Consider the following 22111-nt stretch of genomic DNA (forward strand, 5'->3'; position numbering starts at 1 on the left):
TTCGACTTGGAGACCCCTCCTAAAGAAAACATCGTCCGCTCCATCTACAAATACAATTCCCGCCGTCAAAAATCTTCGCGCCACTCCAAATAGTCTTCGCGCTAATTCCCACTCCGCCACGTCATCGACAGCCACGTCAGTCACATCAGTCCACGGTATAAATGACCGCCCCAGCGTCAGCAACAACAGTATTGCAGTGAGTAGTGAAGTAGTGAGTAGTGAGTGTAGTGTCTGGAGCCTCAGGAGACTGAGACTCCGGAAGCCCTGAAGATGACGTCAGAGAGGACGTCGAAAGCTCGGCCTAGAAGCCAACGACGCGGTTCAACCCGGAAGCCTGGTGAGTTTAATTTTAATATTAATTCTTTTGTTGATATTGATTTTAGCTTTAAGTTTAATTGTATTAACCGCGGAAACCTTTCCGAACATATATATGTAATGAAACTACATATTATACTTTCATCATTTTAATATTGCTGTGCTCCAAGATGTCATCTCAAATTGGAACGCAGTCAGCCAACGTTAGAAATTCGGAACACACTCCTGGCCTGCCGAACCGTCACTAGCTGAGAAGAGATTGGATTGACAGACGTCGTCATTTATGAAATGTCAAGCATTTATGAAACTTTTATTTTCACTTATTTGTAGAAATAATCATAGATTGGGAATATTGACATTAAATGTCGTTTCTTTATTCTAGGTAAATATTGTAAATGTTGTATTAAAACATGTTTTAATAAAATACTTTATTCTAGAGCAACACAGCTGTCCTTATTCCTATAAATATCATTACAAAACGACATTACTAGTCAAAAAAATGGAGAAATTAAAGTTCCAGTTTACAATACAGGGATCCGCAGATGGAAAAACGAATGAAATATGTATAACAGCAATTGAAACTCCAGATGGACGTGTTTTTGAGCTCCCAGAAGAATTCAAGCAGGTAAATAAACATACATACCTAGCGAAATCTAATGTATTTATGAAAGTAAAAAATTCTTTGAAAAAAAGAGGTCAAAAAAGAAATTTATGGGTACCATTAGATATTGAAATGAGAAAGATATATTTAGATGATGGTGAGAATTTACAATTTGGGGAACAGTATTTAGATGAGAAAACACAATCTGTAGTTGCTACTTATGAAAAAGAAATACCATCAATAAAAAATTTAAGCAGAGTAACTGAAAGTTTTTTGATTGAAACATTTTCTATAAAAATACCGAATGCTTGTCAGTGGATGGAAGACTTTGAGAGAGAGTGCGAACGATTTGAAATCATAGATGATGAACAGAAAATAGAGTCATTAAAATACTTACTTGAAAAACAATGTTTAGATTGGTACAGTAGCATGATAATTAAATACACAGTACAATCAGATTGGAAAATTTGGAAAACAAACTTTTGTGATGCATATGAAAAGAAAGGTTGGTCTCAAATCAAATACGCATTCACATTCAAATATCAAAGTGGTTCTCTTATAGAATATGCAACAAAAAAAGAAAGATTATTATTGGAAGTAAATAAAACAATCGACAATGACACATTAATAAACCTTATTGTATTAGGTTTGCCAGACGACATAATGAATAAACTTGATAAATATTCATTGATTTCAACTACTCATCTATTTAGTGAGTTGAACAAGAATGAATACTTGGTAAACAAGCAAGGTAAAAGACAGAAAGTATTCTTAGATTTTAAAGAAAAAGTTGAAGAAAAACAATACAAAACCAGCCAAAGATTATACAAAGAACAAAAACACATATGCAGTATTTGTGAAAAGCTTAAAAAAGGAACACGTTACCACTTAGAATCAGCATGTTGGTATAAGGCAAAAGATAATCACAATGACAAAGATAGTCAAATTCAACTTATCAACAACTCAGAAATAGAATGTGAACTACAAAATGAAAATCAAAAAAACTGCTAGTGTTGCCATTAATAAAAGTAAAATTAGTACTGAATAGCAATTTTGAGATTTTTGGAATATATGATTCAGGTTCAAATGTCTCATTAATAAATTCAAAATTGTTGAAAATAAATAATGAAAGACTAATTAATCCTAGAGGTACTAATTTAAAAACTATTAATGGCCTTAAAAAAACAAATGGAATGGTCAAATTAAGTATAAAAATTTTTGACGTAGAAAAAGAAACTGAAGTCTTTGTGATTGACAAGGATAATTTTGATTATGATTTTCTAATTGGTTTAGACTGTATAAAAAATTTTTATTTATGTCAAGATGAAAACCTGAAAATAAGTCAAAAACCACCTATACATATAGATACTATTTCTAAGGAAATAGAAAAAACTTTTCAAACAAATGCTAAAATTTCTAAGGAAATTAATGAAGAAATACTATTTGCTTCTAAGGAAACAAATGATAATTCAAAGGTATCTGATATGTCAAATGAAATGGGAAATAAACATTTAATAAATTTTAATGGACACTTTGAAAATCAAATTTTTGAAATTTATGTAAACCATTTAGATCGCTATCAACAATTAAGAATAGATGAATTAATAAATGAAAACAAATCCATATTTGCCAAAGATAAGTATGATGTAGGAACAGTAAAGGATTATGAAGCACACATTGATTTATTAGAAGAAAAATATTGCAGCAGAAGGCCATATAGAAACTCAATTGAGGATAGAAAGGAAATTGAAAAGCAAATTGCAATGCTATTAGACAAAAAGCTAATCGAAGAATCATACAGCCCCTTCGCAGCACCAGTTACATTAGCTTACAAGAGAGAGGAAAATACAAAATCACGATTATGCATTGATTTTAGAGACCTGAATAAAATTGTTGTGCCACAAACACAACCATTTCCTCATATTGAAGATTTAATGCAAAAGACGAGAAACTGTAAATTTTTCTCAACCCTTGATATCAATTCTGCATTTTGGTCAATTCCTATGCGTATTACAGATAGATACAAAACAGGATTTGTTACACAAGAGGGACATTTTCAGTGGACTTGTTTACCATTTGGGCTGAAAACATCCCCAGCTATATTTCAGCGAATAATGTGTAATATAATAAGAAAACACAAACTTGCTGACTTTGCAGTGAGCTACATAGATGACATACTAGTTTTTTCAAAATCATTCTCAGAACATATCAGACATCTAACACAACTATTTACAGCTATCAAAAGTGAAGGATTCAGATTAAAGCTTACAAAATGCACATTTGCTGCGGAATCTGTAAAATACTTGGGTCATATAATACAAAATAATAGTGTACGACCACTGAAGGACAACTTAATTTCAATAAAGGAATTTCCAATACCTAGAACACAAAAACATGTAAGACAATTTCTAGGAAAGATAAATTTTTACCACAAATATGTGCCAAACATTGCAATAACATTGAACCCATTACACAACCTGTTGAGAAAAGGACAACCATTTATTTGGACTACAGAATGCCAAAATTCGTTTGACAAATTAAAAAACATATTGTTAACTCAACCTGTATTAACTATATTTGATCCAAATCTACCAATACATATTTATACTGATGCCAGCTTATTGGGAGTAGCAGGGGTATTAAAACAACCACAGGAAAACAAAGAAGAAAAACCAGTGGCTTATTTTTCAAAAAAATTAAATGAAGTTCAAAAAAGAAAAAAGGCCATATACTTGGAGTGTTTGGCCATTAAAGAATGTGTTAGGTATTGGCAACATTGCTTAATTGGTAAGAAATTTACTGTTTTTTCTGATCATAAACCATTAGAAAATATGAATATAAAATCTAGGACTGATGAGGAACTAGGAGATCTAACATATTATTTATCACAATATGATTTTGATGTTAAATATTGTCCTGGGAAACATAACTTAGAAGCTGATTGCCTTAGCAGAAATCCTGTCCTAGGCCCAGATAAAAATACTGAGGAACAGTTAAAAATTGTAAATTCAATAACTATCCAAGATATACTGGAAGATCAAGAAAAAAATAGAGACATACAGGAAAATAAGTATAAATTAATAAATAAACATAATGTTTATTACAAAAATATAAAAGGAAGAGAAAAAATCCTTTTGACTGAAGACTTTAGTAGAGAATTTTTAAAAAACGTTCATAGAAACTTGTGTCACATAGGAGTGAAACAAATGCATAATATGATTGGAACATATTATACAGCAAAAAACTTAACAAAAAACATTAGATAAACCTGCCAAAAATCCTCAGTATGCATTAGAAATAAATCAAGGGGATTAGAAAAATTCGGATTAATGTCACATTTGGGACCAGCCACAAAGCCTTTCAGCATTGTCAGTATAGACACAGTAGGAGGTTTTGGAGGTTCCCGTTCTACAAAAAAATATTTACATATTCTAGTAGACCACTTCACACGATATGCATATATATTGACATCGAAAACTCAAACTGCAAATGATTTCATTAAACTTGTAAATAGTATTCCAGAAAATGATCAAATCGAAATGATTCTATCAGACCAATATCCAGGAATAAATTCAAATGATTTTAAAAAGTTTTTAGAGAAAAAGTTTACGAAACTAATATTCACTGCTGCTAACTCTCCTTTTTCTAATGGTCTCAATGAGAGACTAAATCAAACCCTGGTTAATAAAATTAGGTGTAGAATTAACGAGACAAAAGAAAAAAAAGCTTGGACAAAAATAGCACAAGAATGTGTGGGCAAATACAATGATACCGAACATACTGTAACTGGTTTCTCACCATCATATTTAATGTATGGCAAAAAAGTAACAACACTGCCATCTGAACTGAAAGAAGTAGATTCAGAAAAAGATTGGATAAGAAACAAAAATCTTGCTTTAGAAAGAACGAAAAGATCTCACAAATATAATAAACAAATTTATGACAAGAACCGTAAACATGTGGACTTCAACATAGGTGATTTGGTGTTTGTCGAAAATGGAAACAGGTTAAACCGAAAAAAATTGGACGAATTAAAAATTGGACCATATGAAATAACAGAAAAACTATCAAATTCCATTTATAAAGTAAATATGAATCGGAAGAAGTCAGACTCTAATCTATTCCATATCTCGAAGCTGGTTCCATTCCCTATACAGGAAGAAGGTCAAGATGAAGATGGTAACGAAAATATTTGAATATTTTCACCTTTGGGAAGGATGATGTAATGAAACTACATATTATACTTTCATCATTTTAATATTGCTGTGCTCCAAGATGTCATCTCAAATTGGAACGCAGTCAGCCAACGTTAGAAATTCGGAACACACTCCTGGCCTGCCGAACCGTCACTAGCTGAGAAGAGATTGGATTGACAGACGTCGTCATTTATGAAATGTCAAGCATTTATGAAACTTTTATTTTCACTTATTTGTAGAAATAATCATAGATTGGGAATATTGACATTAAATGTCGTTTCTTTATTCTAGGTAAATATTGTAAATGTTGTATTAAAACATGTTTTAATAAAATACTTTATTCTAGAGCAACACAGCTGTGCTTATTCCTATAAATATCATTATATATATATATATATATATATATATATATATATATATATATATATATATATATATATTATATATATATATATATATATATATATATATATATATATATATATATATATTTATATATATACATATATATATATATATATATATTTATATATATATATATATATTTATATATATATACATATATATATATATATAAATATATATATATATATATATATATATATATATATATATATATATATATATATATATATATATGTCTTCATATCAAGGCGAGATCCGTTTGTATCATAAGCTATACAAGATGAGATCCGTTTTGCAAGGCGAGATCCGATTTTGGATCTCACCTTGTATTCACGTGTATATAGTGACATCTCGATGTAACAATGGTTAGGGTACAAGGAAATCGATTTTTGTCTGGACCTCATTTTGCACCCCTTTTGGCGAATTTTATATTGCAGTGGTTCCACTAAATCCGCTGTAGAGGGCAGCGCGCGCGATCCGTTGTGTATATGGTAAATATATATTTTGCGGACAACCCGAGATCCGGTAAATTTGGAAACATCGCAAATGAATTTCACGGTCAGCTCTCTCACTCGGCTTATGTCTAGCTTGAATAAGAATGTTTACATTATTTAAGGGCTCTGTCCAGAAAGGCGATTGTCAAATATCTCGAGAACTAGACGGCATATCGAAAAAACTTTGGAATGCTTTTTGAATGGTTTTTCAAAATCTATATACTTATGCAATAGCAGGGTTCTTATTCTGCCTGCGAAAGCGGTGGGTGTAGCAACTTTGAATTTTCAACTGAAACACTTTATTTTTAATTAAATAGTTGAAATTTAGAATTAAAAATACACAACTTTTGTTTGAATCGATAATAGCTTCTTTAATCTAGTCAGAAGAGCTTCAAAATCGTCGTTTTGATGACATTTTTAGGGTTTAGGGGTACCTCAGGTAGTTAGCTTAAAACGTAAGAAATAAATTTGAATAGTTAATGTTTATTGATAAACAAAGCTCCAATTCTATTTTACTTCAACTCATTTTAAGGCTATTTCAATAAACTAATCGGTTCTTTTTTCAGTTTTTTGGTAAAACATTGTAACTTATAAACGAAAATTCTTAAAATCGGCTATTTTTCATTTAAATTGTCAATAAATAATTAAATTGAGAAAAAATTGGTCAGATTTACATAAATTTTGTTATTCCGTCCATATAGAAACTAAAACAATTGTTACGTAGTTACACTGAGTGTCATAAAAACCGTGTATTTTTACTCATTCCTTTGAGCTATTTCACGTAATATCGAGATATAAGTTGTATTTTTAACATAAGTTATATTAACGTTAAACTGACTTAATTTATAGTTTTATAAGCAACAATTAAGTATAGCGAAATTTATAAAACCTTATTTAAATTGTTTTACATGCTCTATAATGCGGTTAACTTAAATTTTGTTTTGAATGTTTTTCTTCTTACTGGTAGACAAAAAATGACAAAATGTGCATTTTTGACATCAAATTGTTGATAACCAACATAGTTACTACTCAAAATATTAAAAAAACTAACCGTCGGTATAACAGGTTGCCTGGAAACCAGATGCAGAACAGTACCATAAATGTTTTAGACTTTTTAGCACTTTCTTTAAGTGAAATTTAAAATCATTTACCACCCATGTACACTCATTACGGAATCTGTTACAAGAATTTCAGCGATTTCAGCCATTTTTTCAAAATTTATTTGGATTTTCCCTAGTAATCCTTCCAAAAGACAATACATAAATGGTGAATACCATTTACACCAACTTCAAGGAGGGTAATTTATACAGGTACATACCTGGAATTATTATATGGACCGTTCACTCTTGTTAGAGTATAGTTCGCTCAAATATGAGCTCTTTTAATCCATTTCACGCGGTAAATTAGTCCGCTTTTCCTTTAGGTCTTAGTTCATAGGTTGTGATGTTTTTTTTGCCCTCTCTACTATCTTCTTCCACTCTCTCCGGTCCTGAATCTTTTCTCTCCAGTTTGCAATTTCCATATTTGATATATCGTCTAGCAGTTGATCTTCCCATCTAATTTTTGGTCTTCCTCTTGGTCTATTTTTTACTGGTTTCCAGTTCATTATCTTCCTGATCAGTTCTTCTACCCCTCTTCTTTCTGTGTGCCCAAACCATCTGAGGCTTTGTGCTTTAATGAATTTTACTATATCTTCTCCTTTATTTATATTTATTATTTCATGGTTCATCAGCTTTCTATATTCCCCTGTTTCTGTCTTTACTGGGCCATGTATCTTTATAATTTTTCTCTCAATTATTTTTAACTTTTCTTCGTCTTTTTCGTAAGGCACATTACTTCTGCTTCATAGGCTATCACTGATCTGATTGCTGCTGTGTATATTTTTGATTTTGTTTTTTTGCTCAGGTTTTTGTCCTTGAGTAGTTGGTGATCTTTCCAATATACTCTATTACCTGCTTTAATTCTGTCGTTTATCTCTATACTCCTTCCGTTTTTGCCGTCCACCATCACCCCCAGGTATTTGAAGCAATCTACTCTCTGGAATGTATTTTCACCTATCTTTATTTCTGCTATTCTGTTTAATTTGTCTCGTGTGCTTATAAGATATTTTGTTTTATTCTGATTGATTATTAGTCCTCTCGTCTTTGCTTCTCTTACCAGGGTTAAAAGTGCCTCTTCTAGTCTTTTTTTATCTCGTGCTACCAGTCCCAGTTCATCTGCATATCCTATGATCTGTGTTGAGCTTTGAATAATTGTCTTTTTCAGCCCTGTGTCCCTAATTACTCCTTCTAGAGCGATATTAAATAGTGTCGTTTGTCGTTGACAGACTGTCTCCTGGTCTTACTTCAAGTTCTATTTTGATGTCATTTGTATCGCCCTCATTTGTTTTAACTTTTGCTGTTGAGTCTTTTATTGTCATTCTAGTTAGTCTTATTAGTTTTGCCGGTATCTCCATTTTTTTCATTTCTTTTAATAATTGTTGTCTGTATATGCTGTGGAAGGCCTGTTGGAAGTCGATGAATAGTATGTGTAATTCTATGTCATGTTCATAGCTTTTTTCAATTGTTTGTGTCAGTACGTGTATTGCATCTATTGTTGATCTTCCTTTGATCTATTGTTCTAAAACCCTGTTGATATGGTCCTATAATTTTTTCTGTGTATTGATTTAGTCGGTTTCTTATAATTGTGATCAATATCTTATACGTTGTATTTAGTAGCATAATTGGTCTGTAGTTGCAGCACTTAGTTGGATCTCCTTTCTTAAAGATTGGTGCGATGTGTCCGTTTTTCCATTCTATGGGCATGCTTTCGTCCTTCCAAATTGTAACCATTAACTTGTGCATTCGCTTCGTGAGCTCCTCTCCGCCGTTGATGATCAGTTCGTTGTTGATTTCATCTGGCCCTGGCGTTTTGTTTACTTTTAGTTGTTTTAATACCTCCATGAATTCCTGATAAGTAGGTGCGACTTCCTCTTCATCTCTGTTATCTCTTATATCCTCATCCTCTGAATATGCCTTATTGTCGTTTTTGTATAGGTCCGTGAGATGTTTTTCCCAATCTTTTTTGTTTATTTTTGTGACAGATTTTTTGGTACTGTGTTGTTGTTTTATCTATTCGAACAATTTCTTGTTGTCTTTATTATTCGTTTCTAATTCTTGCATTTGTTCAGAGATCCATGTGTTCTTCTTTCTTCTATAGAGTTTCAATGCTTCTTGTTTTTCTTTTCTATATTGGTCCAGTTGTTCCTGTTCGGCACTTTGTAGCCATTTGTTTCTTGCGAGGTGCTTCAGTTGACTTTTTTGGTGACATTCCTCATCAAACCATTCTTTCGATTCTTTGTTTTTTTGGAATCCTATTATTTGTTCTGCTGTCTCTATTATGCTGTTCTTTATGTTTTTCCATTCTCCTTCTATTTCTATGTGCTCGTACTGACCCAATTTCTGTTCCAGTTGTTCTGTATATTGTTGCTTTGTTTCTTGCGTTTTCAGATTGGCAAAATTCCATTTCCTCCTTTTTCCTTCCTTATGATTATTTGCTTTGATTATTTTCATCTTAAGTTTTGCTATCAACAATATGTGGTCAGTGCCTCAATTTGCCCCTCTATATGACCTTACGTCTTGTACTATTTGTGTCCACTTTTTCGAAATTAGAGTATGATTTATTTGGTTTCCATCCATTCTTCCTGGTATCATCCATGTTATTTTGTTTTCTTTTTTATGTTTATGCCCAGTACTAACTATATATGTATTTTGTTGCTGCTGCTAGGTTGCAGATTTCTCCTCCATTATCATTCGTAGTTTCATGAATGGTTTCTTTGCCAGCTACATTACGATTATAGTCCTCCTTTCCGATCTTTGCATTGAAATCACCCAATATTATTAATATGTCATTCCTCGGAATATTTTCACAGGTTTCTTACAGGATGTCTTAGAATTCTGTTTTATCTTCTTGGTTTGCTTCTTCGGTGGGTGCATAGCAATTGACTATCGAGATGTTGGCTTGTTTATTTTCTTATGTAAGATATTTATCCTTTCATTAACTGCTTTGAATTGTATCAGTTTTTCCCTCATTTTTTTGTTCACCATAAATGCCGTACCATTCGTTCCCTGTTTGTTTTCTCCCGAATAATACATGCTAAAGTTTTTCTTCTCAATTTTTCCTTCTTTCTTCCATCGTATTTCCTGTAGGGCTAGGATTTCTAGTTGGTATTTTTTCATTTCAAGAGCTATTTCTTGCATCTTACCTGCTGCCAGCATGGTTCTAATATTCCAAGAGCCCATTCTAATGGGTTTTGTTCTTTTCTTCTTATTGAGATTCTTTCTTTATTTTATGTGCGTTATTTTGTTTTCGTTAACCTTTTGCATTTCCGAGTCTTTTTTGCCATGTCAATATCAAATTTCAGCCGCTGTTCTTCGTTTATTAGTTTTTTGAATTTTCTATCAGCTGTTCTCTCTCTTCGTCCCATATCTAGATTTTGCCATTCACTATTAATTTCTTGTAGCCGATTTTCGTTTGCTTACCTTTGCTTCTTTCGTCCTTTGCTATTTTAGTTATTTCTTTTTGTATTTCTTTTTCTTTCGATGTCCAATCGTTGTTTATATAGATACGATCTTTATGCTGTTTTAGTTTACGTTTCTTGTTTAGGATTTCCATTTTATCCGTGAGGGCTTCTGTTTCTATTGCGCATACTGTTTCTCCTATTTTTTTTGCACTTCTTAGTTTTATTTGTATTTGCAACTCTTGGGCTCTGAAATTTTCCATTTCTTCTTTTAATTTCTTATAATCATTTGTTTCTACTTTCAACCCAGTTACGATCAAGCTTTTCTTTTTGCTAAATTTCTCCAGTTGCTCCATTCATTCATGTAGCTGTTTTACTTCTTTTTTTAGTTTTTGTTTCTCTGCTTTTACACCCATTAACTCTTTATTGGTTTGTTGTTATTCTTTCCTTATTTGTTTTATTTCCTGAAGCATTTCATCGTTTTTATTCATTAGCTCTTTCATTATTGTAATCATAACATTTTCCATGTCTTCCTTGTTTTCGTTGCCTGCTTTGCTTGGTGACCGTTTTTTAATTTTACTTCTATTAAAACAATCATCCAAGTTTTCTCTTTTGCGTTTCGTTTCATCATCGGTTTCACTTCCTGTGACATTTTTTTCCATTTTCTAGGAGTGCAGCGCTAAATACCTGGAATACCGATATTAGATTATCAACAATACTTAAAAAATGAAAGTTACCAATTCACCGGTAGTTAATGGGTTATTTAAAAATTACCTGCGCACCAGAGTTGCCAGTTGGTCTGTAATTAGGATGGGGATTAAAATAGATACGAATTCACCGGGACCCGGAAATATGCACACCCTGATATTCTAGTTACGTAAGCTCGTCCGATTGGTGCATGACGTTAACATCAGAGTAAAGCATAGTCCCGTCTATGCGTTCGTAATACGAACGCGAATGAAATTTGAGAATAGTACAAATGAATGAATTATGACTAAAAGAAACTAAGTGATTTTTATAGTTTAGAGGAAAATTATTAAACTATTTACTTTTATTTAAATTGATTTTCAGTTATTTGTAAAGTACCCAGTTTCTTGATTATATTGGTATCCGGAAAATAAAAATATTCATATAATCGATATCTACTAAAATTATTATATTTCGTTAGTTGGCAAAAATTGATTAGTGGCCTACACATTAGTAAATATAATTTTTACCAAGGGGAAGAAAAGCCCCAAAATAAAACCATAAATTTAATGGATTGATAAAAAAACAAAATTTTTTACTTTTTAAATAATGTATTTCATCAGATTTAAGTAAGAGGCTTGGAAAAGACAAAAATAAGTTTTACAGTTTTCATGCCATGCAGTCTACAGTTACACTTTTGGACATAAGGTTTTCTAAATAATTTTTAGTTACCAAAATGGAATCACCATTCATGTGGAAGGAAAAATTGCCTCCAGTTACTTAATATATGACAAGAGAGTGTCTGATGGTTTACATAAACCACACTTACTCAAATGATCAACCCCGTGTACGTTGAAACATCTAGGGATTGAATACTGGAGTCCTTCAATTTATGGCAGATATAACCAGCCAAATTCTCCAAACCATCATACTCGAGGTCACTAATGTTTTTTCATTCTAACTCTCATTGAAAACTTGAAAATCCACAACTGTTTCGTTGTTAGAATCCAGCCTTTGGATCAATTGTCCAGAAATTGGTAAATCTGGGATGTCGTCTGTTTAAACGTTCGAAAATTCGTTCCGTTGTCTCTCCTACCCGTATATAACTTTTATAAAATAAAATAAAGCTTTTTGTTAACACTTTAAAAAAATTTTTAATGGGTTTTCCCCGAAAAGAGCTTCATTTTTTGGTACTATGTATCACGTTAAAATATTTGATTTGGAATTTGAAGGATAATATCGTCTTTTTTATGAGCTACAAATTTACTTTTACTGGTTCTATAGACTAAAAATATACTAAAAATATAAAAATTTTTCGTTTTTTTTTTTTATATGCTACATTTTTTCCAAGAATATTTTTTCGATATAATACTTACTTTTTGAGTATTTGCGAAAAACCGCCGAAAAACGTGTTTTTTTTTGTTGAAAAGTAAATATTTTTAGTCGCAAGTGACTCTAGTACCTACTACTAAATTAACCTAGTACCTAAGTTAAAAAAACTCTATAGAACAAAAGTTGCTTAAACTTAGTCAGATCTGTTTCCGGACTTATTTTAAACGTATATTTTTTCACCCTCCAAGTAAAAGCAATCAACGGCACAAATTCAACTTTGAAGTGGGGGATGGGTAGAATCTAAATCCAAATTTTCATGAAATTAGGAGTTGACCCTTAAAATTATGTGTGTTTCTTTTTATCTTTTAAATCATTTTACTTAAAATCATTTTTTAACTATCAAATAATAATTTCTACATATTGAGTTATTTTATTTTTTAAACTTTAATAATATTTATAAAAAATTTTACTTTCTTGTAATGTATTTTTAAAACAAGCAATCATTTAAATAATTATTTTGTAACAATTTGTATTATTTAAGAATATAATAATTACATTTTGGTTTCGTAGTAAGTGTTTTTTAAGAATATTAATGTATAGTTTTAAAATATTGTATTGCAAATAATTATCATTATTAAATGGTTATTATTTGTCAAGTATTCTTTTTCTTTTTTCACACCCTTATGTATGTAATAAAACTAAGGGACTTTCTGAAACGTCAATCGTAGACGTTAAAGACACAAAAGAAGCGATACTTAAAAGTTACGCCCATTATATATCTTTATATCGTGGGAAATATACAATACAACACGAGCTCGAACCGCTCGACTAATACTCTTTAGAGCTGGCATCAGTGTGTGATCTCGCGTTGAACGGTAAATATCTAAAATTTCGTATATAAGTCCTCCCCTTTACTTTTCAGCGACGGATCTCGTTTCGCTGTAAATTTATCAGAAAAATTTAAGTACAAAAATCTTTTCCCCTCTAAGTGTGCCATAATTAATATGTTAATTATAAAGATACTTATGAACAATATACTCCAATAATTAATTTCCTATTGGTGGATCTCGGGTTGTCCTCGATTTAGTCGGATCTCGCCTTGATATGAAGACGTATATATATATATATATATATATATATATATATATATATATATATATATATGTATATATATATCATTATATATATATATATATTTATTTTTAGCATCTCATGACGTCCCCCCATGTTAAACTGTAGTCTCTCGTGGCGTCCAGGTCTTCGTGGACTCCGATATACGGTTGCCACGAGGATTTTCTCTAAAATTTATCGCAGGTGAAAGGTACCACTTCCTACAATGCTTGAACAAAATATTGGCCGGATGTCCTCAGACACGTTATCTGTATAATAATATACACATAACTTGAGGCAGTTGCCGTCAGGCGCGCCACGTTCGCTTGCTGTATATCTAAAATCACTTTAACGGTTTTGATGACGTCCAAATATATATTTATTCATTTTAAGGTTGTCGCGGAATCCGTATATTTCAGTTAATGTCCTCATGGCTTCTACTACGCTGTTGCCACCTCAAATGTTGGTATTTAGACTTCGGATATTTTTATAAATGATTATTGTAGTATGTTAAAACAATTATTGTTGTGACAGATTAATGATATTCTCTTTGTATAATTAACAGTGTATTTTTTTACTGCAAGAATAAAAACAATTAAGAAGTATGTTCATTAAAATTGATGAATTTATCATAACCAGTTGCCGAAACTGGTAGTCTAATTGCTCAATTGTAACATATTATAGAAGTGTTAGAATTTAATTCTTAATTCTTTATTAGGAGATCCAGATTTAGAAATTAGAACAACAAATACATTTAAAGAATATAAATATCTCGAATCTATATTACCTAAAGAAGGCAAAAGAGACATCGAAAACAGAACACAGCAGGGCAAAATAGCGGTAAACATTCTAAGCTCTCTACTATGGTCTAAAGAGATAAGACAAAAAACGACAATCTATCGTACCTTGGTAGAGCCTATTATGACTTATGGAGCAGAAGTTTGGCAGATCACAAAAAAAGATAGAAAGAGAATAGAAGTAGGTAGTAGAAATAGATTATCTAAGGAGAGCGTGTGGTATATAAAATATCGCATCAGGAAGGAGGACAAAAGCTGTATATTCCAGTGTAGATAGAATTGAAACGAAACAACTAGTGTGGTATGGTCACGTCAAACGAATGAATGAAGATAGATGGCCAAAGAAAGCTTTAAATTACATACCACAACAAAGAAGAAGAAGGGGAAGGCCTTCAGTTACCTGGGAAGAAGATGTACAGTACATCATGAGAGATAAAGCCATCAAAGAAGACGAATGGATGGACAGAAAAAGATAGCGGTCGAAATGCGAGAAGTAGCAGAGGCTATAGGAACCTCGCTTATAGATGCATAGATATAATTATTTATTACAATATTTTTAATAATATAATTTTTCTATTCTCATACTATAATATATCAATTATAATGTCACCACCTGTATAATAGATATAATCAGATAGATCATTAGATAGAACTAAAAACGCAGGACGAACTTCTCCAAGAAGTAATTACATAAAATAATGCCCTCTATTCGTAACGGAACATCACAAGAAATATGGGAGACTTTTAAACATTGTGTAACAACACCTAATCCTGTGAAACGGAAACACTGGATAACAGATGGAACCTTTCAAATCATTGAGAATAGAAGAAATCTTTGTCAAAGTGGTATGCATAGTGAAAGGAAAAAAGCTAGTTTAAGAAATCTCAATAAAAAAGTAAAGCGAAGATGCAAGGCAGATAAAAAACTGTACTATCAAAGTATATGCAAAGAAATTGAGAGACATGATCAGAATAATCAGCCGAGAGATCTATTTAGAAAAATACGCTACTTAACAAGATACTTCAAAGCCAGAACTTGGGCCATTGAAGACAACACTGGAACTCTGAGAACAATCAGAGAAGATATAGCAGAGACATGGAGATCGTATTGCAGGTACCTATATAAAGATGATTAACCCCAAGAACCTGTTAACCAAATCTTTGATGAAGTAGAAGGAGAACCTGATATACTTGAAAATAAAGTAAGACTAGTGATCATTAAGCTTAAATATAATAAAGCACCAGGTCCAGATATGATAACAGCAGAAATACTCAAAGCCACAGAAGAAACTGGCGTAAAATTACTTCATCTACTCTGTAACCAAATATGGTATTCTAAACAATGGCCTGAAGACTGGACAAAATCTACAATAACAACAATTCATAAAAAAGGCAGCTTCCATAAATGCGACAATTATAGAACTATTTCTCTTATATCACATGCCAGTAAAATAATACTAAATATAATCAATGAGAGACTAAAAACATTCCTTCAAAGAGAAATTCCACAAGAGCAAACTGGATTTACCAAAGGTAGAGGTACTCGAGAACACCTGTTGAATATAAGACAGATAATCGAAAAATATAGGGAATTTAATATTCCACTGTGCATATGCTTTATAGATTATCGTAAGGCGTTCGACAGGGTCAAGTGGAGACACTTATGGCAAATACTAAAAGAAGTAGGCGTACCCCAACACCTTATTTCGCTTTTAACTGAACTATACGAACACACTATTGGATCAGTTAAAGTGCTTGACACACTTTCAAAGGAATTTCATCCAGAACAGGGTGTCAGACAGGGATGTATACTATCTCCACGATTATTCAACATATATGAAGAGCATATTATGAGAAGAGCACTTGAAGGATGGGAAAAAGTCATCTCAATAAATAATCATAAAATAGACAACCTACGTTTCGCAGATGACACAGCCCTTCTTGCAAATAGTCAATCAGAGCTGATTGATCTTACACGACTGGTTGAAAACGACAATCAAATATTTGGTCTGCAATTAAACATAGCAAAGACATGCGTCTTTGAAGTAAGGGTCAAAATAAAGATGAAATTAGCCAAAGACAAAAACCGGAAAGTAAACACAAGAATCGAATTCACAAAAAGATTGAAATTAAACCGAACAGCAGTGTCCCAACATGAGGAAACAGTGGAAGAAATATGGAAGAACTTCAAGGATATTATGCAAAAACTGCAAACGAAATTATAGGGATGAAAAAAAAAAAGAGAAAAGAAATGGATAACCGGAGACACAGTGTACTCCAGGGAAATAAGGCAAAAATATACGTTCGGAACACTTGACCGGCCAGGTTGCAAATGGATTTTTTGGATACTATATACCTATTATAGGCCTTGGGCCCGCATATACAATTATTATTTATGACCACACCGTTGAAACTTTTTGTACTTGTTATTTTTGTGGAGTCGGACAAATTTTGAGCTTGGCGCATTATGGTAGTGGGGCGTTTGTCTGTCAAGCGGTGACGAAGTTGTCAATTTTATGGAAGAAAAAAATTTATTACCACATTGGTCATTCTATTTTAATCAATGGATTTTATTATATAAACAACGAAAACAATTTTGTCGGACAAAAATATTGGGGCATATAACGCGTCGGACACGCTAAATATGTCAAATTTATGAAAATAATAAATTTATTACCACATGGATAATTTTAACGGTATCTACCATAAAACATTTTTACAATATTGTGGTAACCTTGTCGGACAATTTTCACGGGGCATATGCGCAGTCGGACGCGCCGAAGTTGTCAATTTCCTGAAATTTTTTTATTTACAACCATTTTTCCGACAACATTAATAGGTTATAAGTAATTATATTCTTAATCAAAAAATCAAAGTGTCGGACAAAAATATTGGGGCAACTCGACAGTCGGACAAAAAATTTAATTTTTATTAGTAAAGTATACTTTCAAATTATGCTGGGTTCGTGCATCCCTTATCTTTACAACCATTTTTCCGACAAAAGTAGTAGTAGTAGGTCTGACAAAAATGTTGGGGCAAACGAACAGAAAACTTAATTCTTTTAGGCTATCGACGAGGAGGTATTATCAAAAAAAAATTTTAAAACAGTGTTTCTCGGTTACTTTTGAATCGATTTAGCTGAAAATTGGTACACACACTAAGTAAAGCATTTAAAAGGGTTTGACGTAGATCGGAACCCAAAATTTTCTTAAAAAATTTTCCGACAAGAGGGAAAATTTTAGAAAAATTGTGATCTGATAATTTTTGTACATACTCCTTGAACAACGACAAACGTCGTTCTGTATTTTTTCTTGAATTAAAAAAAAATTTTCAGCACATGTATCAGGTTATAAGTAGTTATATTCCAAATCAAAAAATCTAAGTGCCCGACATAAATAGTGGGGCACATCCAAAGTCGGACAAAAAATTTAATTTTTATTAATAAACTATACTTTTAAACAATTCTGGGTTCGTGCATCCCTTATCTTTACTACCATTTTTCCGACAAAAGTAGTAAGATACAAGAAATTATACTCTTAAACAAAAAATGTAATTGTCTGACAAAAATGTTGGGGCAAACGAACAGGAAACTTAATTCTTTTAGGCTATGGACGAGGAGGTACTATCCAAAAATATTTTAAAACAGATTTTCTCGGTTATTTTTGAATCGATTTAGCTGAATATTGGTACACACACTAAGTAAAACATTTAAAAGGGTATAACGTAGAGCTGTACCCAAAATTTTCCCAAAAAAATTTCGGACAAGAGGGAAAATTTTAGAAAAATTGTGATCTGATATTTGCGTACATACTCCTTGAACAACGACAAACATCGTTCTGTAGTTTTTTTTTCCAATTAAAAAAAATTTCCGACGCAAGTATCAGGTTATAAGTAGTTATATTCTAAATCAAAAAATCTAAGTGTCCGACAAAAATATTGGGTCAAATCCAAAGTCGGACAAAAAATTTAATTTTTATTAATAAACTGTCTTTTAAACAATACTGGGTTCGTGCAACCCTTACCTTTAAAACCATTTTTCCGACAACATTAGTAGGTTATAAGTAATTATATTCTTAATCAAAAAATCAAAGTGTCGGACAAAAATATTGGGGCAACTCGACAGTCGGACAAAAAATTTAATTTTTATTAGTAAAGTATACTTTCAAATTATGCTGGGTTCGTGCATCCCTTATCTTTACAACCATTTTTCCGACAAAAGTAGTAGGTTACAAGTCATTATATTCTTAAACAAAAAATGTAATTGTCTGACAAAAATGTTGGGGCAAACGAACAGAAAACTTAATTCTTTTAGGCTATCGACGAGGAGGTATTATCAAAAAAAAATTTATAACAGTGTTTCTCGGTTACTTTTGAATCGATTTAGCTGAAAATTAGTACACACGCTAAGTAAAGCATTTAAAAGGGTATGACGTAGATCGGAACCCAAAATTTTCTTAAAAAATTTTCCGACAAGAGGGAAAATTTTAGAAAAATTGTGATCTGATAATTTGTGTACATACTCCTTGAACAACGACAAACATCGTTCTGTATTTTTTTCTCGAATTAAAAAAAAAATTTCAGCACATGTATCAGGTTATAAGTAGTTATATTCCAAATCAAAAATATCTAAGTGCCCGACATAAATAGTGGGGCACATCCAAAGTCGGACAAAAAATTTAATTTTTATTAATAAACTATACTTTTAAATTATTCTGGGTTCGTGCATCGCTTATCTTTACAACCATTTTTCCGACAAAAGTAGTAGGATACAAGTAATTATACTCTTAAACAAAAAATTTAATTGTCTGACAAAAATGTTGGGGCAAACGAACAGGAAACTTAATTCTTTTAGGCTATGGACGAGGAGGTATTATCCAAAAATATTTTAAAACAGTTTTTCTCGGTTATTTTTGTATCGATTTAGCTGAAAATTGGTACACACACTAAGTAAAACATTTAAAAGGGTATGACGTAGAGCTGTACCCAAAATTTTCAAAAAAAAATTTCGGACAAGAGGGAAAATTTTAGAAAAATTGTGATCTGATATTTGCGTACATACTCCTTGAACAACGACAAATATCGTTCTGTAGTTTTTTTTCTCGAAATAAAAAAAAATTTCCGACACAAGTATCAGGTTATAAGTAGTTATGTTCCAAATCAAGAAATCTAAGTGTCCGACAAAAATATTGGGGCAAATCCAAAGTCGGACAAAAAATTTAATTTTTATTGATAAACTATACTTTTAAATTATGCTGGATTCGTGTATCCCTTATCTTTACAACCATTTTTCCGACAAAGGTAGTAAGTTACAAGTAATTATATTCTTAAACAAAAAATGTAATTGTTTGACAAAAATCTTGGGGCAAACGAACAGAAAACTTAATTCTTTTAGGCTATCGACGAGAAAGTAATATCAAAAAATTTTAAAAGAGTTTTCTCGGTTATTTTTGAATCGATTTAGCTCAAAATTGGTACACACACACTAAGTAAAACATTTAAAAGGGTATGACGTAGAGTTGTACCCAAAACTTTTTTAAAAAATTTTCCGACAAGAGGGAAAATTTTAGAAAAATTGTGATCTGATATTTGCTTACATACTCCTTGAACAACGACAAACATCGTTCTGTAGTTTTTTTTTTCAATTAAAAAAAATTTCCGACACAAGTATCAGGTTATAAGTAGTTATATTCTAAATCAAAAAATCAAAGTGTCGGAAAAAATATTGGGGCAACTCGACAGTCGGACAAAAAAATTTAATTTTTATTAGTAAAGTATATTTTCAAATTATGCTGGGCTCGTGCATCCCTTTCTTTACAACCATTTTTCCGACAAAAGTAATAGGTTACAAGCAATTATATTCTTAAACAAAAAATGTAATTTTTCTGACAAAAATGTTGGGGCAAACGAACAGAAAACTTAATTCTTTTAGGCCATCGACGAGGAGGTATTGTCAAAAAAAAAATTTAAAACAGTGTTTCTCGGTTACTTTTGAATCGATTTAGCTGAAAATTTTTACATACGCTAAGTAAAGCATTTAAAAGGGTATGACGTAGATTGGAACCCAAAATTTTCTTCAAAAATTTTCCGACAAGAAGGAAAATTTTAGAAAAATTGTGATCTGATAATTTTTGTACATACTCCTTGAACAACGACAAACATCGTTCTGTATTTTTTTCTCGAATTAAAAAAAAAATTTCAGCACATGTATCAGGTTATAAGTAGTTATATTCCAAATTAAAAAATGTAAGGGCCCGACCTAAATAGTGGGGCACATCCAAAGTCGGACAAAAAATTTAATTTTTATTAATAAACTATACTTTTAAACTATTCTGGGTTCGTGCATCCCTTATCTTTACAACCATTTTTCCGACAAAAGTAGTAGGATACAAGTAATTATACTCTTAAACAAAAAATTTAATTGTCTGACAAAAATGTTGGGGCAAACGAACAGGAAACTTAATTCTTTTAGGCTATGGACGAGGAGGTATTATCCAAAAATATTTTAAAACAGTTTTTCTCGGTTAGTTTTGAATCGATTTAGCTGAAAATTGGGACACACACTAAGTAAAACATTTAAAAGGGTATGACGTAGAGCTGTACCCAAAATTTTCCCAAAAAAATTTCGGACAAGAGGGAAAATTTTAGAAAAATTGTGATCTGATATTTGCGTACATACTCCTTGAACAACGACAAATATCGTTCTGTAGTTTTTTTCTCGAAATAAAAAAAAATTTCCGACACAAATATCAGGTTATAAGTAGTTATATTCCAAATCAAAAAATCTAAGTGTCCGACAAAAATATTGGGGCAAATCCAAAATCGGACAAAAAATTTAATTTTTATTGATAAACTATACTTTTAAATTTTGCTGGGTTCGTGTATCCCTTATCTTTACAACCATTTTTCCGACAAAGGTAGTAAGTTACAAGTAATTATATTCTTAAACAAAAAATGTAATTGTTTGACAAAAATCTTGGGGCAAACGAACAGAAAACTAAATTCTTTTAGGCTATCGACGGGAAAGTAATATCAAAAAATTTTAAAAGAGTTTTCTCGGTTATTTTTGAATCGATTTAGCTCAAAATTGGTACACACATTAAGTAAAACATTTAAAAGGGTATGACGTAGAGCTGTACCCAAAATTTTCTTAAAAAATTTTCCGACAAGAGGGAAAATTTTAGAAAAATTGTGATCTGATATTTGCTTACATACTCCTTGAACAACGACAAACACCGTTCTGTAGTTTTTTTTCTTGAAAAAAAAAATTTCCGACACATACAGGGTGGTTCATCTTATCCGCCTCGGTGTCTGTACGGAAAACTACTTGATATTTTTTAAAAATTTCTTCACAGTAATATACAAGGCCATTAATACTACAATCTAAAAATAATATGAATTATACAGGATGCTCCAAAAAAGAGTGGTATATCAAAGTTATATTTTTTCTTATGGGATGCCCCATATATGATGCCATTATTGAGTTGACCTTAAAAAATAAGCTATACTTTTATAAGGGTTCCCTATACCTAAATACTGGGTGTTTTGATTAATTCGATTTTTATAAAAATGTAAGATTTTAGAAAAAAATGAATATCTACGAATCTAGGAATCAGTAACAAATTCTTTCTTGGATCTTAATAATTTACTGTTTAGCATACTTAAGCAAATGTTTATTG

At 31.5% G+C, this 22111-nt stretch overlaps 1 protein-coding gene across 1 annotated transcript; it reads left to right on the plus strand.

Moving 5' to 3' along the window:
* The first annotated feature begins 540 nt into the window (after positions 1-540).
* LOC126881306 (uncharacterized) lies at positions 541-2105 on the plus strand. Its single transcript, XM_050645512.1, has 2 exons — positions 541-697; positions 753-2105. Exon 2 carries the CDS (start codon positions 815-817, stop codon positions 1925-1927), a length of 1113 nt encoding a protein of 370 aa, XP_050501469.1. The 5' UTR covers positions 541-697; positions 753-814; the 3' UTR covers positions 1928-2105.
* The last annotated feature ends 20006 nt before the right edge of the window (positions 2106-22111 follow it).

Source organism: Diabrotica virgifera, chromosome 1 (assembly GCF_917563875.1).
Source record: "Diabrotica virgifera virgifera chromosome 1, PGI_DIABVI_V3a".
NCBI classification, from domain to species: Eukaryota; Metazoa; Arthropoda; class Insecta; order Coleoptera; family Chrysomelidae; genus Diabrotica; species Diabrotica virgifera.

Coding starts and splice junctions, on each gene's coding strand:
- LOC126881306 (XM_050645512.1), top strand. CDS start 815: ATGGAGAAATTAAAGTTCCAGTTTACAATACAGGGATCCGCAGATGGA.